Source organism: Oryctolagus cuniculus, chromosome 2 (genome assembly GCF_051225735.1).
Source record: "Oryctolagus cuniculus isolate XC-2025 breed Fujian yellow rabbit chromosome 2, ASM5122573v1, whole genome shotgun sequence".
Classification (NCBI taxonomy): Eukaryota; Metazoa; Chordata; class Mammalia; order Lagomorpha; family Leporidae; genus Oryctolagus; species Oryctolagus cuniculus.
In genome coordinates, this window is record NC_142868.1 from 69,720,520 (window position 1) to 69,735,377 (window position 14,858).

A 14,858-nucleotide genomic window follows, 5' to 3' on the forward strand; every position below is an offset into this window, starting at 1 on the left:
CTCAGCCATAGGTCTATCTGATGAACGAGTTTCTAAAGAAAAAAAGTAAAAGAAAAAGTGCAACACAGGAATATGAAAACATTAACACCAAAAGACCACAGCACAGAACTTTGCTCAGAATCACTAAACTTTGAGTGTGGAGAGCTGCAGCTTTTACTGCAGGAATCTTTGTACACATTTTAGTTATCAAAAGAGTAGGGTTTGCAAATGTTATCCAGTCCCCCTGTACGTGTTAGTTAAAACCCAACACTTATTTTTTAATTCATTCCTGACATAGAAAATCTAGAAACAAATGTTCTTATTTTTGTTTATCCTGTTCTTCTGGACTCATTGTACTCAACATGTTCAGTGCAATTTAAAACTATTTTTTAGCTAAACACAAATGAAAAATAAACTTTCCCCATCCTAATTAACTCCGGAGAAGCCCTTTAATTAGAGTGGATTGCTGACTTGGGAATTAGGAATTATTTGTAACACATCCCATTATAGTGTTTATCTCTGGAAGTATTACTGACATTCTCATATTTAAATTCACCTTAAACATATGATGAATATTCATCTTACTTACTTAGATGTCTGAGCCTTAAAATCATAAACAGCTTTTGCAGGCAATTTCTGAAAAGGAAGGTCAATAATTAATACTAACCTACAATTTGAATTTTCCACAAGATAGCAGTTTCTTATGCATAAAAACAAAGTGAAACCTCACAGAATGATTAAACATAGAGAATGTAAACCTCTTAGGAGGCACTTTACAAATAAATCAATTAGTTCTGTATTTGAGCTATAACGGGAAGATACTAGATTGCCTATTCACCATCCTATTTTATCTTAGGCACTAACGTGGATGAATGCCTAATAGGAGAATAAAATGTGTGCAGAGAGTCTGTCCCAGGTGGAATGTTGGCTGTTCCAAGGCTTTTCTAAGGAGAGTTGTGGAAGGTCAATTGCTTTCTCTCCTGTGGGTTGACACAACTCCTTCTGAAGCATGATAAAAAGATCAAAACTCATGAAGTCCTCATCCCCTTTTTGATATTGGTATATTAATATTTAATATTAGCATTTTAGCAAGTTAATCTTAGCTCACTTATCACTGTGAGGCAAGTTCGTGGCCAAAAGTACAGGCACGATCACCTGACAGGTGTTGGAGGGTTCAGGAATCCTGCAGCACACGGTCCACCAGCTGCTCATCTTCTAGTGCTGATGTAGTATGAACATGTGACTCTCCTCAACCTTTGGGGCCCACGAAACCATCTGAGGCCCTATGTAACTTATAACTAGCTACCCAGCTCCTCCTTTCCCACCAACTGATATTCCCTATGCCCCATTCTCTCTCCCTGTGAATCTGATGAAGGTTAGGGTATCTGGACCATTTCTGACTTCTTCGGGGTTCTCACAGGCACTGGGCTATACCTGTAAGATTTTCCTGGAGTGGCCACTGGTTTATAGTCAAGGTTTGTTTTCAACAAACCCCTGTGGCTTTAGGGCAGTTTATTAGCAAGAGCTCTAGTCCTGGCTCAGGGCCACGGACAGAGTCAGTCGGTACAGGGTTCGCAGGAGAAGTGCCACAAAGACCTGGGGTACTTAAAAGTGTTTTCCAGATATTACCTCCAACAAAAGAGATGTATGTGAATCTGTACTGATGTGCAATATAGTTGGCCTAGGGTTTGCTTCCTGAGTGATGGGCAGGAAATTGTACAGAGAAAACTTCCTATCTCTACTGGGTGGCCCAACTCTGGACTCTTTTAGATCACTCTGCTATATCATGGGTGTCAGCTGAAGACCCAGAGAGACCTCCCTGCCAAAACTGGACCACAGCTGGGGAAAACTGGAGCTAGGGTCAGAGTGCAAGTTGCTTCAAGTCCTCTTCTCAGGCTCCAAGGAAGACTGTTCCTAGTCTCTCAGTTGGATTTCCATCTTTCAGTCTGGGTTCTCTACTGGTTTTGAAATCCATTTGGCTGGCAAGTGCTTGATCAAGTATGTTAAAGGACTCCAATGTTATTAAACTAACTACTACCTCTTTTTCTGGAGTTCCTCTTCTTTCCCGCGGTGCACTTCTCCCCAAGTCAGTCAAAGTGGACGAGTAACTTCTAGGGGACTCGCGGTCTATTAGAAAGGAAAGGGCCCGTCAGAGCAAGAATCTGCTTCATTAAAAACAGGCTTCCTCCACCATTTTCCTTGGTGGCAACTATTGCCATTCCCCACCCCCCATATTTGGAGAGACATTTTTCCTGAAAACATGGCTGTAGAACTCTTATAATGACAACATTGTGATATGAGGTACAAAAAACCATGTACATTTCAAAAGGAAAAATATTCCAGGTTGCAGAAATTATAATAGTTTATATAAATGTCAAATAACTAATTATGCTATAACATCCAGTGTAGATAATTCAGTTATAGGAACTTTTCATATCAAAAATTTGTAATACTTTCTTTTTTTTTTTGCCCCCAACTTATAATTATTATGAAGTCTATAGAGGATGGAGAATTTGGAAATAGCAACAATAACTTGAGAAACAAACATTTTGTGGAAAGACAATACAGCAATGTAGGAATGAAAAAGAAAGACAAAATCAAATACAGTATGATGACAGGACTATAGTCATATCCATTCTGCTGATGCTGTACCCTTTACCTATGGCCTTCCCTTCTAACTAGCTGATAAATTACCCTATCAGAGAATAAATACATCTTTCAAGAAATCAAAGAGCTAAGCAGAAAGCATTGCATTAGTGGGCAAATTGCTTAGAAATATTGAATTAAAGGATAAGTCATTATATTACAAAATAGTGACTAAATTTTTTAACAGTATGTTATACTTTACACATGCATATGATTTATATTTATAAATATACTGAGGTGAAAAGTATTCCAACAGTCTATATTGTAGGATTTACCCGTGTAAGTTAATCAGTTAATTGTTTCTTTTATGTTTTTAATAAAATTAATTAGTTATATTAAAATGTATAAAATATATATTAAATTGTTCTGTTGAAAATTAAGAAGCATTAAAAATGAAATTAACTTTATTCTCATGTGAAGGAATTTGAAATTCTGGTCCACAAGAAGAAAACACTATATAAAGATTTTGACTACTTTGACTATATGGAAGAGTTAACTGCTTACAAGTGGGATATGACATCTGAAGGGATTTCAAAAGGTTCATGGAAAATACGTACTATGGAAAAATATGCATGGGTTTCTTTTTTTAAAAAAGATTATTTATTTATTTGAAAGGCAAAGTGACAGGGAGAGGGAGAAGGAGAAGAAGAGACAGAGAGAGACAGAGAGAATGTTCCATCTATTGTTTTGCTCTGGAAACACCCACAGGAGCCAGGGCCTGACCAGGCTGCAGCCAGGAACCAGGAACTCCATCTTGGTTTTTCACATGGATGGCAGGGACCCAAGTACTTGGACCATCCTCCCCTGCCTTCCCAGGCGCATTAGCAGGAAGCTGGGTTGGAAGTGGAGCAGCTGGGACTTGAACTGGCAATCAGATACTGAGGAGAGCATAACCTGCTGTACCAGAAGGCCCATCCCAACTATCCACAGATTTTAAATTTTTTGCACCAAAATAAATTTAACCCCATTTTCCATGAACTTTTTGCAATACCCTCATATACAGATAAATGTCTAACTCCGAGTTGTGAATTCCAAAGTCTGTGGGTTTAGGAAGGTGACATGACCACAGATTTTAGGTAAAACCTAACCAGTAAGATCACGCATGCTGGAGGATTATGTGTAGTTCACTCGTCATTCTACGTTAATACACTATTAATTCTGCTACTTAATGGCATAGAAACTATTTTTCACTTGGGTAAACACAGTTGGAATGTAAATATTTTAACAAAAGCAAAATATTCTCTAAGTGCATTTCAAAGCCTTCTCAAATCATAATCCACTCTGCATTTAAAATTGAGAAGTGATTATGTTAGCATATTAAAAAACTGAATAAGGTAATTTTTTTTTATTTTATTTTATTTTTTTACAGGCAGAGTGGACAGTGAGAGAGAGAGAGAGAAAGGTCTTCCTTTGCCATTGGTTCACCCTCCAATGGCCGGCCTGGCCGGCGCGCTGCAGCCGGCGCACCGCGCTGTTCCGATGGCAGGAGCCAGGTACTTCTCCTGGTCTCCCATGGGGTGCAGGGCCCAAGCACTTGGGCCATCCTCCACTGCACTCCCTGGCCACAGCAGAGAGCTGGCCTGGAAGAGGGGCAACCGGGACAGAATCCGGCGCCTCGACCGGGACTAGATACCGGTGTGCCGGCGCTGCAGGCGGAGGATTAGCCTAGTGAGCCGTGGTGCCTGCCTTGAATAAGGTAATTTATTAAAATTTAGGTCCTAAAAAAAAAAAAAAATTAGGTCCTGCTCCATCTTGATTAGAAAGTGAGATTAAAGAAACTATAGAAACATTTTAAAAATTTGAATGTATTTCAAGCATGTTGTATAGTATAAAGGAGAGAAAAGATAAATGCTAATAAGTAAATTCATACAATTGATAATTGAATCACTTATGTTATACTAACATCAAATATAAATAACATCCTTTTTTTACTCATGGAGATTGCATTTTACACTATGGATGCTGAATTAGTAGAGGCTTGAGTCCCCTCTCTGTTATCTACTATCTATGTGAACTTGGGCAAATGTCTGTCCTTTCTAGGATTCAAGTTCCTCAATTGTAAATCTGTTTACAGTAACACACATCCCACTGGCTTATGGCCTTTTTAAATCTGCTGCTCTGTTGGTGACTCAAGTTCCTTCCAGCCTCTTAAAATCTGCATGGCAAACAGATGCATTTTATGAATCAATGAAAATAACTGAATAAAAATATTAAAACAGCCTGTGCTTGTAAGTTACCTAATCCTCACAAAAATGGCCTGTGTTTGAACTGCTATTTGTCCTAGCAATTCAGCGATGACTGTTGTTTCAGTCAACTGTGAAAAGGCAGTTGAGGTTCACTTTCAACTTGAGCAATCTAACTCACATTTCAATATGATTGTTATAGCAGAAACAAAATAAACAGATTAGTCATGGGAAAGAAAAGAATGTGAGTGCACTGAGTGATGGAAATGGGATTGTTACAGACACAGCTTAAAGATACATTCACAAAAATTTGACCCCAATTGCGTCCTTTAAATAGAGAAAATTATTAAACTAACCCTGGTCTCTAACTGCTCACAATCACTAATCACATAGTTTAGTTTTGCTTCCTGAATGTTTTGATATACTGAAGTATCTTCTGTGTCGTATGTGACAAATTTATTTTATTATTAAATTATTAATGTATTATTAAAATAATTCACTTGTTGAGTGAATGACTATAAAGTTTTAAAGATAACATACAAATAAAAGGCTATTTGGTAAACTGTTGACTTTGATTCACTTTGCTATGAAAATAGAACTCTTCGGGATACCAATATTTAATGATAGTTTCGGTCTTTAAATATTCTTTTTAATTTGATGAATGGCTTAATTCGCTTAGTCTAACAGTTATTTCAATCCTAACAGTACGCTACAAAATGCTTTCCTTTTTGGTTTTGAACGAGTAAATTTTTGTGAATTGATGATCACTTTAAGCCACACATAAAGTCCAAGTATCACATGAGCAAATGAGAAATATTCAGGAAGATACGCTTGTACAATGAGCATTTGCCTCGCAACACACAGCGATGCTGGTGGTCTCACAGCTCAGCACGATGAGATGTAGGAATGGAACATGACAGAGCTGGAGGGTGAGTATCGGAACCACAAGGACAAAGCAAGGGAAGTTCATCCACCTTGGAGCCCCAGCGCACTGTCACTGTCGTGGTGGTGGAAGTTGTTATTGGTGGTGTCGCCGTCGTGGAAAGAGGCACTGTGGGGCATTCTCCCACAGTCGTTCTGGTACAACGGACAATGCATAGCACCATCGTGAGGCAGTGGGTGGAAAGGCTGGTGCACGGGGCTCCTTTTCAGAGCCCGGAGGGAGGAATTCCTCTCGGGAATATCTGGCAGCAGTTCACTGATTAGACGGTGCAATATACTGTTGTCTGGCAAACTTCCCCTTCTCTTCTCGGCTTTGATTTGGTCACAAATGTCCTGGAGGGCAGAGTCCAGAGCCTCAAACACAGACGTTTTACATTTTGCCTTTTCGGTCTGTTTTTTGGGTGTTGAATTTCTTTTCCTCCGGAAAGGCACAGGACTGACCAGAAACGCAAGTTTAGACAGGCCAGGGTCCATTTCTCGTCTTCTGGGCTCCTCGGCATGTTCATGTTTGGCTCTTTCATGCTTTAACATGGTGGTAAAGCGAGTATAGGACGCAGGGCATCTGCCTTTGCAGGAACTGATGAGGTGCCGGTGGTGATGGTGGTGGTGATGGTGGTGGTGATGGTGGCTGGACCCATAAAAACTTTCAGAGGAGGTGAAAGAATAGTGATCGAAGTCACTTTCGCTGCAAAAGGATGACCCTTCTACGTGAATGTAGTCGCTGTGGTCGGACACAACTCCATCTTGGTCGCTGTCGGAGAATTCCACGTGAGGTCTCGGCTGCTCGTCACTGGTGACTTCGATATGGATCGGCACCAGGGCTTTGGACTTGTAGCTTCGCTGGATGTGAGAAGGGTGCCTGCCCTGATTTTCTTCCTCCAGCAACGACTCAATGGAAAATCTCCTCTTGGGACACAAACCATTCTGCTGTGCTTCTAGGGTTAAAGGAGATAGCATTTCATCTCCTAGATTTGGCATGGATTTTGACTTCTGAATCAGCTTTTCGAATTCAGAAATGCGGGTGGGCACCATGTCCCTGGGCACCTCCTCGGTGGAGGACTGGCTCCACCCGTGCAGCAGGCCCCTGTGCTGCTGCTCCTGTTCGTACTGCAGGATTCTCGACTTCACAGAGCAGATCACCTCTGAATTCATCAGGTCCTTGCGGTTGATGCGGTGCATTTTCTTGTACATTTTCAGGAACCCTGGGGCGTCGTGGGCGGACCTGTGTCTGAGTCTCGATCTGCCGTTACTGCGAGTCTCCTGCATGTAGGGGGAAGCCCAGGTGATGGAGCCGCTCTCCTTGGAGTCCTCTTCACACAGCAGGGAGCCCATACTCTCCGACTTGGTTTTCTGGTCGGGGAAGCTTTCGCAGTCGTCGTTTAGGAGATCATCGCAGCTACGGGATTTGAGTTTGGGGGACACCGTTTCTTCAGTGCTGCTCCAGATCTCTGCATTTTGCCGGGCCATCTGCCAGCCATTCTTGAAAGTAATGGCCCTTTGGGAGTCCCGCGGGACGTCCAAGTGCTGTCTATAAGGGCTACAGTACTCTAACTCACTGCAGGGGTTGCCGTTGAGCCCTGCGTAACTGCAAAGGGATGGACACAGTTTGCTATCATCCCCACCTTTGAATCCAGAGCAGCGTGGTGGAAGAGAGACATTCGGAGAAGTTAAAAGGTTCACAAAGAGAGGAGAGCAGGTCAGTAGGCATCAGCACAGTAAAGAGAAAGCAGTTAGTGTGGCTTCGTCTAGACACTGATTGTTAACTTTGAGAGAAAAAGGTCTAATTCTAAGGCAAAGTTATTTTTTTCAATGACTGTAGTTTTGCTGATAACACAGTCAATAAAACCAGTCCAACAAATAATTGGTAGAGCTAATTTACCTCTTTCAATCGCACAGTTCACTCATCTTTCTGCCAATACCAATATGCTTATGTACCAGAAACATAATAGTACCTCAAAGTTAATAGCATGACTTGGTAGTAGTCTCACAATGGATTAAATAACAATCAATGGCAAAACTGTTACAGATTTTTATCAACTTAACAGGGTCAGGATTTGTGTCTCATTTGATTTATAGTAATAGGTTAAGAGTAACTTAAAATTTACATTTAATTAATACTCCCAAAACTATATCAAATAATTTTTTATAGGTACTGCATAGAAAAAGCTGTAAGACAAAATCCTTTCCAAAGTTGCAAAGTAAAAATGCTATGAACTATTGCTGCTAGTATTTTTCAAAAAAAAAAAAAAAGTAACAAGTGCCTCTTTAAACAGATTAGTTCACCTCTTAGATGACTGTCTTTACCCTCTCCTAGGGGTAACTGGATATACTGCAAACCTCTCAAAGGAGCTCAACGTATTCCGCTTTTCTCCTAGGAGGGTTTTTAAAAAATCATTTGAAATTTGATAATAGCTAAACTTGACCTCAAATTTGAAATATCCATTGAAAATGTCTTATTTTGCCTTGCTGAGTTAACTACTCAATTACATGTCTTGGGACATTTTTTTCTTAGTAATAAAACCTCATGGAGGAAAATCTCTATTGGAAGCTGATGCCTTACAGTCACCCCCAGATTCTTTAAAAGCTGACAGGCACGTTGGCAGATATGGAGTGTTGGGGAAACAGGCATGTTGGCAGATACGGAGTGTTGGGGAAAGGAAGTTGATTTACACTCCCTAAGGTGAAACAAATAGAATCCTAACTCTTGAGAGTATCCAAGAATAGTGTGGCATTGCATGACCTCCTTACTGCTTTATGGTATTTGTTTGCATAAATGCGTAGACTCTGATAAAGGCCTCTCTGTTAATGGGAGGAAAGGAATAATGGATGGGACTCACTCCTTCTGCACCAATCAGTCAATATTCATAGTTTCTCTAGTCCAGAAGAGGGTTAGGCCTCTCGCCTCCCCTGAGTCCAAGCATCTCAACCAGTTTGTCCTTTGCACTCAAATCAGATAGCACCGGGCAACACGTTTAGTGCCTGCTTGTGATCCATGGAGCGGAACCTGTCCTATTTCACTGGAACTTCTGTTAGAGCTCATTTTCTTCCCAGATTTGTAAATTATTTTCTCTTCTGTTTCAGCCCCGATAGACCACTGAGGACCACGGGGTCCCGTAGCTGATGCAGGTCTGGGTCCCTGTGGGTGGTGGTCGAGCCTCACTCTCCAGCTTGGAAATAGCCCTGGGCCAGTGGTGCTAATGCACTAACTGGTCTTCCAGAGACCTGAAGGAGTGACTTGCCCCCTCCCACGCGTTAGCTCAGAGGAGCCAGGTCATCTGGAAAATGGCTTTCTGACTTCTAAAGTTTATAATTATGGCTTGGAGACAGTTCTCACTATGGACTGTTGTGAATTGAGCCCTGTGTTACATACATGGGAGAATGTGGACACCCTGCTTTCTATCTTCTGTTGCCGTTTGTAATCTCTAAACTACCTAGTTCACTAATTTGCTAGTTGTGGTAACGTTAGAATAAACATTGCAAAATGTTGATTATATGTAAATGCTTATAACTGTCATCTTCTAAGAGCTTGACAACAAATTACTGAATATTTTGAATTTCTTAATAAAACATTATCTTTTTTAAGGGAAAGGCCTTGACAGGTGCTAGTCACAGTGTCACAGTCCTTTATGCAACCCAAGTGCCTTACCAGCTTGAGTCTGTCTGGGTAGGAAGAAGGCTCCTGTTCTGAAATTACACCGTATTCAGACCCTGTAGGTAAAACCTAGCACACATCCCTATCACCGGCCTGGCTCTCACTAGGTCCTCTAGGCTAAAACCAAAACCAGTCCACTGTTTGCATGTGCATTATTATTGCTCACCTTTTGCTCTCGATGGGGAAGAAGGAGAGGAGCTAATGAAAGACTTTGTAAGGGTGGTGCTTGATCCTGGGAGGTCTCCCCGACCTGGACTAGTCCTGGCTGCACTTTGCTCCCCCAACCCCCTTGGGGGCCCCACGGCAGGCTCGCTCTTCCTCCGTTTCCTGAAGTCACTGGCCATGCTTGCAGAGCTGAAAGAAGGAATCAGCATCAGTTTTATTGGTAGAATCCATTTTTGAGCACAGTTTTAGGCTGACAGCAGAACTGATAGGGAGTACAGAGTTTATTTATGCCCACTCCCTTTCCTCTTGCACATGGGTTGCCCTCTACTGCCATCTCCTATGGGTGTGTACATTTGTTACAGTGCAGGAACCTACCTTGACACAGCATCAGCCAAAGTCCACGGAATACATTAGGGTTCGTGCTTTGTGTTATACATTCTACGGGTTTTGGAAAACATGTGGTGACCTGTGCCATCGCTACTAAAGTATCCTACAGAACCGTTTTACTGCCTTAAAAATTCTCTGTGCTCCGCTTATTCATCTCTCCCGCGCCTCTACTGAAAATCACTGTCTCCATAGTTTTGCCTTTTCCAGAATGTCACAGTTGGAATCATGTAGAATGTAGCTTTTTTAGATTGGCTTCTTTCACTTAACGTACACTTGAAGTGTATACTAATATGCACTTTATATTCATTTAATATAAAGTCCCTTCATGTCTTTTTGTTGCTTGGATGGCTCATTTAAAAAAATAACTGAATAATATTCCACCATCTGAATGTACCACGCGTTGCTTCTCCATAGCAGCACTTATGCACAAAGGTGCTATAAACGTCACGTGCAGAAGTCTGTGTGGGCTTAACTCTATATTCACCTTTTCATGACCAAAGTCTCCTAGAATGAACATGTTGCGATGACAATGCCGTGTTGTGATTTGTATCATACATCTTTTCTCTTTAAATGAAAGTTCCAGCAACATGAGTGTATTGGAGGAGGTTTGCCAAAATGGAGGAAACAGCTTGAAAAATGTTACATGCTCGTGTTACAAATTTCTCTTACATCAGGATTTGCCTGCAACTGTTCTTAATAATCTTAGCTTTGGAATATCTTATGCTGGAAGGCCAGCAATTTCTATTTAACCCAGCAAATAAACAATTAAAGGCTCCCTTTGCCCAATTTTATTTAGGATATAGGCAGTCTATATTCGCAGGGAGCTTTGCAGTTGGGTATAGTATCATTTAAGACAGACAACAGTGAAAGAAGAGACACAGCGTACTGTGTATCACACCACTGGATAACACTATGTTAGCAACAGAAACACCAGCTCCTATGGAGTGCAGTGCTGTGCTTTAGGTACGATGGCGTCTTACTTAGGTTTCACAGGAAACGCATGAGGTAGGCATTGTTATCACAGTTTTACAAGTGTGTAAGCCAAACCCATGTCTCTAGGAGGTACACAAGTGAGGCAGACCTCAGAATTTACGTAGTCTTCTAAAGACAATGTCCCATGTCCTAGATCCGTTTTTGCTGTGACTATCCTGTCAAGTGAAGGTGTGTGTCTTTTATAGCAATGGTTAGGTCAGATTAAAACCCCAAAATTCAAACATTTGAGGTGTATATATAGATGCAAAAAATAGAAATGGAGGGGTTGTAGGAGCTCCTTCCTACGTGATATTAATGTAGTCGGATGGCACTCATGAACCCAATTTATGAAGGACTTAATTCATCTTCTACTTATGTTGATGGAAATCTATGGAAAGACAAATTCTTGTTACAGAATTATTTGGTGATGATGATCCAATATGGCTGGGAGTTTTTATTATTCAGTATTGCTGTTGAATTATATCTGGATGCTTGCCATCCTTTATAAGTTAAGTGTGATAGTTAAAGCTTACTAACAGAGTTTACCTTGGCTGGACTTGAGGGCAATTAGACCTAGTGGTTACAAGCTGTCACTGGAGCCCAAACGTGAGTTCTTCAGAGGTAAAGTACTGATAACAGTACTGAGCTCACAGTGTTGTCTTAGGATTGAAAATGATTATGTACTTAGAATGCCTGATATGTGGTAAACCCTCATTTATTGGTAGTAAAAGTATTTATGATTTGTATGATCAGAATATAATGAACAAGTATTTGTGTAATGATTTTTGATTTCTAAATTTTTAATTTCTAACAATTTTATATATTACCATGAGTATCACAACATCATTGAAGTTTAGTTATTTTTAATCCCCATAGAGAGGAAAGAAAACTGGGTATAGTTGGAGACAAGGAAAGAAAGAGTTTTTCAATCCAGAATTATGCCACTTAATTTTTATAAATTAGTGGAAGTGGTGCAGAAGCAAATATATTTTCATCAGACATGGTAGTTAAAACTGTGTGATAGATGATCTCATCAGTACTTCACTGACTAGCATTTCTATAAAGGAAACCACTGTTGTTGAATATTCTGGTCGTGTGATGTAATGCGATCCTTACCTACTGGGTCTTTCCAGGCTTCTGTCATTAGGAGACTGATACACGGAGGCCTGTTAAGATAGAATAACAGTTTCATGAAAATTTTCACCATGGCAAAATTTCATTTGCCAACATTGAAAACAGCTTTCATAAAAACAATGTCATAAAGTCAAAATTCAAAATACCATGTATGATGCTAACAAAATGCCTTTCCACAGAGAAATCATACCACCTGATTTGGACTGTTTTTCTTTTCTACTTTCTCTTCTGATATACAGTAATACATCTTTTGGGGTAGCACACATTATCCACAACCCTAGCATTCATTGTATGGGAAGAAGCAGAAAAATAAACAACATTTTCTCAAGAATATGGAATAAAGTGCTAAATTATTCTATAACATTAACTCCAGAACCCTTCCTATTGAGTTAAAGAGGTTTCATATAAAAAAAGAATGTTTCTATTTTTAAAAAATTTCTAGCATTATTGAACCCTTATAAAACATTAATTTTCTCTATAATTTCAATGTTTTAGTGTCAGGTGTCATCTTCAAAATAGAAGAACTTGGGGTTTCTTTCACCTGTCAACATAGACATGACATTTTAATAAAGCCCATGAATTTTGAAATTAAACTCAACTATCTGGTACTTTAATCAAGTACAGCTGATACCTTACAGATGAGGAGGTCAGGCTTAGATTAAATGATCTAGTGAATCAAAATACGTCTTTTTTTTTTTTCTTCAAAAAATGGATTTTAACCATTTTCCTTCATTCTGTATAGTATACAAAATTGATACTAAGTAAAAATAACATAAGAATTTTTCAGGGGTGGTGCTGTGGCGTAGCGGGTAAAGCCACTGCCTGCAGTGCCAGCATTCCATATGGGCACTGGTTCAAGTCCCTACTACTCCACTTCTGATCCAGCTCTCTGCTGTGGCCTGGGAAAGCAGCAGAAGATGGCCTTGGGTCCTTGAACCTGCATGGGAGACCTGGAAGAAGTTCCTGGCTCCTGGCTTCAAGTCAGCGCAGCTCTGGCTGTTGCAGCCAGTTGGAGAGTGAACCAGCGGATGGAAGACCTCTTTCTCTCTCTCTCTCTGCCTCTGCCTCTCCTTCTCTCTCTGTGTAACTTTGGCTTTTAAATAAATAAATAAATCTTTTAAGAAAAAAGAATTTTTCACTTTCCATGACCAACTATTGGTATAATTTTTGAAATATCTATAAACAAGAGAAGACCAGTATTGAGTTCCTGAGTAGTTAAGGTGACACTGCAAGATGAAAGTAGTTCTGATGTAATGCTTTGAATGCATAGGGAAATGTGTATATAGCTTAGGCTTTGCTTATATTTTATAATGAGTTCCTCATCACAAACTTTGGTTTGATGAAGAGCTGAAATTCTAATTTGAAAATGTTCATCTATGTGAAAGTTTAAAAATGTCAGCAAGAAAGGCAAGATTTGACAGCTTTTATATTCAGCTATTTTCACAGAAATGTTTTAGCAGAGTATTAAAAACTTAATGGATTTAACCTCACTTTACAAACTCTGTTCTTTTTTTTTTTTTTGGTTAATTGGTAAATTAGTACTAATTAAAATATTAGTATATAATTTTTAAATTCTTTAAGTAGATTAGTCTGACAAGCCCCTGCTATACATAACTGTAAAACTGTTTCTATTAACAGACATCTTAACTTGATTCTATGTTACTTAATGAAAATGGAATTTTGCCCAGAAAGAAACAAAAGCATCTTTCTGTACAACAAAACTCCTCCTCATTTTCAAAAGAAAAAGTGTATCCTAATATTTTAGCTCCTAAAAAATCATATTCCTAGGTTTCCAACAAATACAGAACTAGAGAAAAAATTTTGTCTGTATTAGTCTGATAAATGCACATAATTATTTCAATTTGCTGCATTCTGGTGGAGAAATATATGCTAAATATGAAAAAATCAAACAGGTAGGAAAGATGAAAATGATCATTGCATGATAATTTAGAAACATTAATTCTACTTAATTGTAAAAGAGCAACACCAAAGAGCTCAGGGTAATGCCACCCAATCAGATCACGGCTTCCACAGGACACGCAAACTCAACTGATGACCAAAACTGTCAAATTCAGGGCACTCTTGGAACAGCCTCAGAGAAACCAGAAATTTTGAGCTGCTGGCTTATCAGCAGCCTAAACAATAGTGTAGTAAGAATGAAAACCTAGCGTCAGAACTGATAAATTACTCATGCTTCAGAGTTGGGCAAAGAAACCATGATTATTCTTGCTTGTGCTGGTTTCTACATCACATACAATGAAACCAGTTTTGATTTTATGTATACTCAGAGACAGTTTGGTATTAAATTATAAATTAACAGCAAAAAGTCTATATTGAAGACCAAGAGGGAAACTTGTACAATAATTAGAGGAATGGTATATATCCTGAAATGGAAATTATTTCTAGAAAACAAGTAATACATTTTACCTATCACAAAGTGCAGACAAAAATAATTTTCTGTTAGGTCACCATGTGATTAAACTTTGCTTTAAAACCATCATCTTGGGGCCAGCACTGTGGCATAGAAGGCTAAGCCTCCACCTGCAGTGCTAGCATCCAATATGGGCGCCAGTTTGAGTCCCGGCTGCTCCACTTCTGTTCCAACTCCCTGCTAATGTGCCTAGAAAAGCAGCGGAAAATGGCCCAAGTGCTTGGGCCCCTGAATCCACATGGGAGACACCCAGAAGAAGCTCCTGGCTCCTGGCTCCTGCAGGGGATGGGCCAGGCTGTTGCGGCCATTTTGGGGAGTGAACAAGCGGATGGAAGATCCCTCTCTCTCTCTCTCTCTCCTCCTCTCT

The 14,858-nt window shown here is 39.8% G+C and overlaps 1 protein-coding gene across 50 annotated transcripts in view; it reads right to left on the reverse strand.

The window, feature by feature from the left end:
- Nucleotides 1–14,858, reverse strand: part of SORBS2 (sorbin and SH3 domain containing 2) — a 381,834-nt gene that overhangs the window by 39,547 nt on the left and 327,429 nt on the right. For 47 of the 50 annotated variants that reach the window (XM_089325827.1, XM_089325806.1, XM_089325805.1 and 44 more), the window contains 4 exons: nt 12,043–12,092; nt 9,569–9,756; nt 2,018–2,106; nt 569–615 (listed from right to left, as the gene is read on the reverse strand). In XM_089325827.1, coding sequence (XP_089181953.1) covers nt 569–615; nt 2,018–2,106; nt 9,569–9,756; nt 12,043–12,092 — 374 coding nt within the window. Of the gene's footprint in view, nt 1–568; nt 616–2,017; nt 2,107–5,782; nt 7,373–9,568; nt 9,757–12,042; nt 12,093–14,858 lie in introns of all 50 variants that reach the window. The other 3 variants (XM_089325783.1, XM_051833478.3, XM_008250735.5) reach the window with 1 other exon arrangement.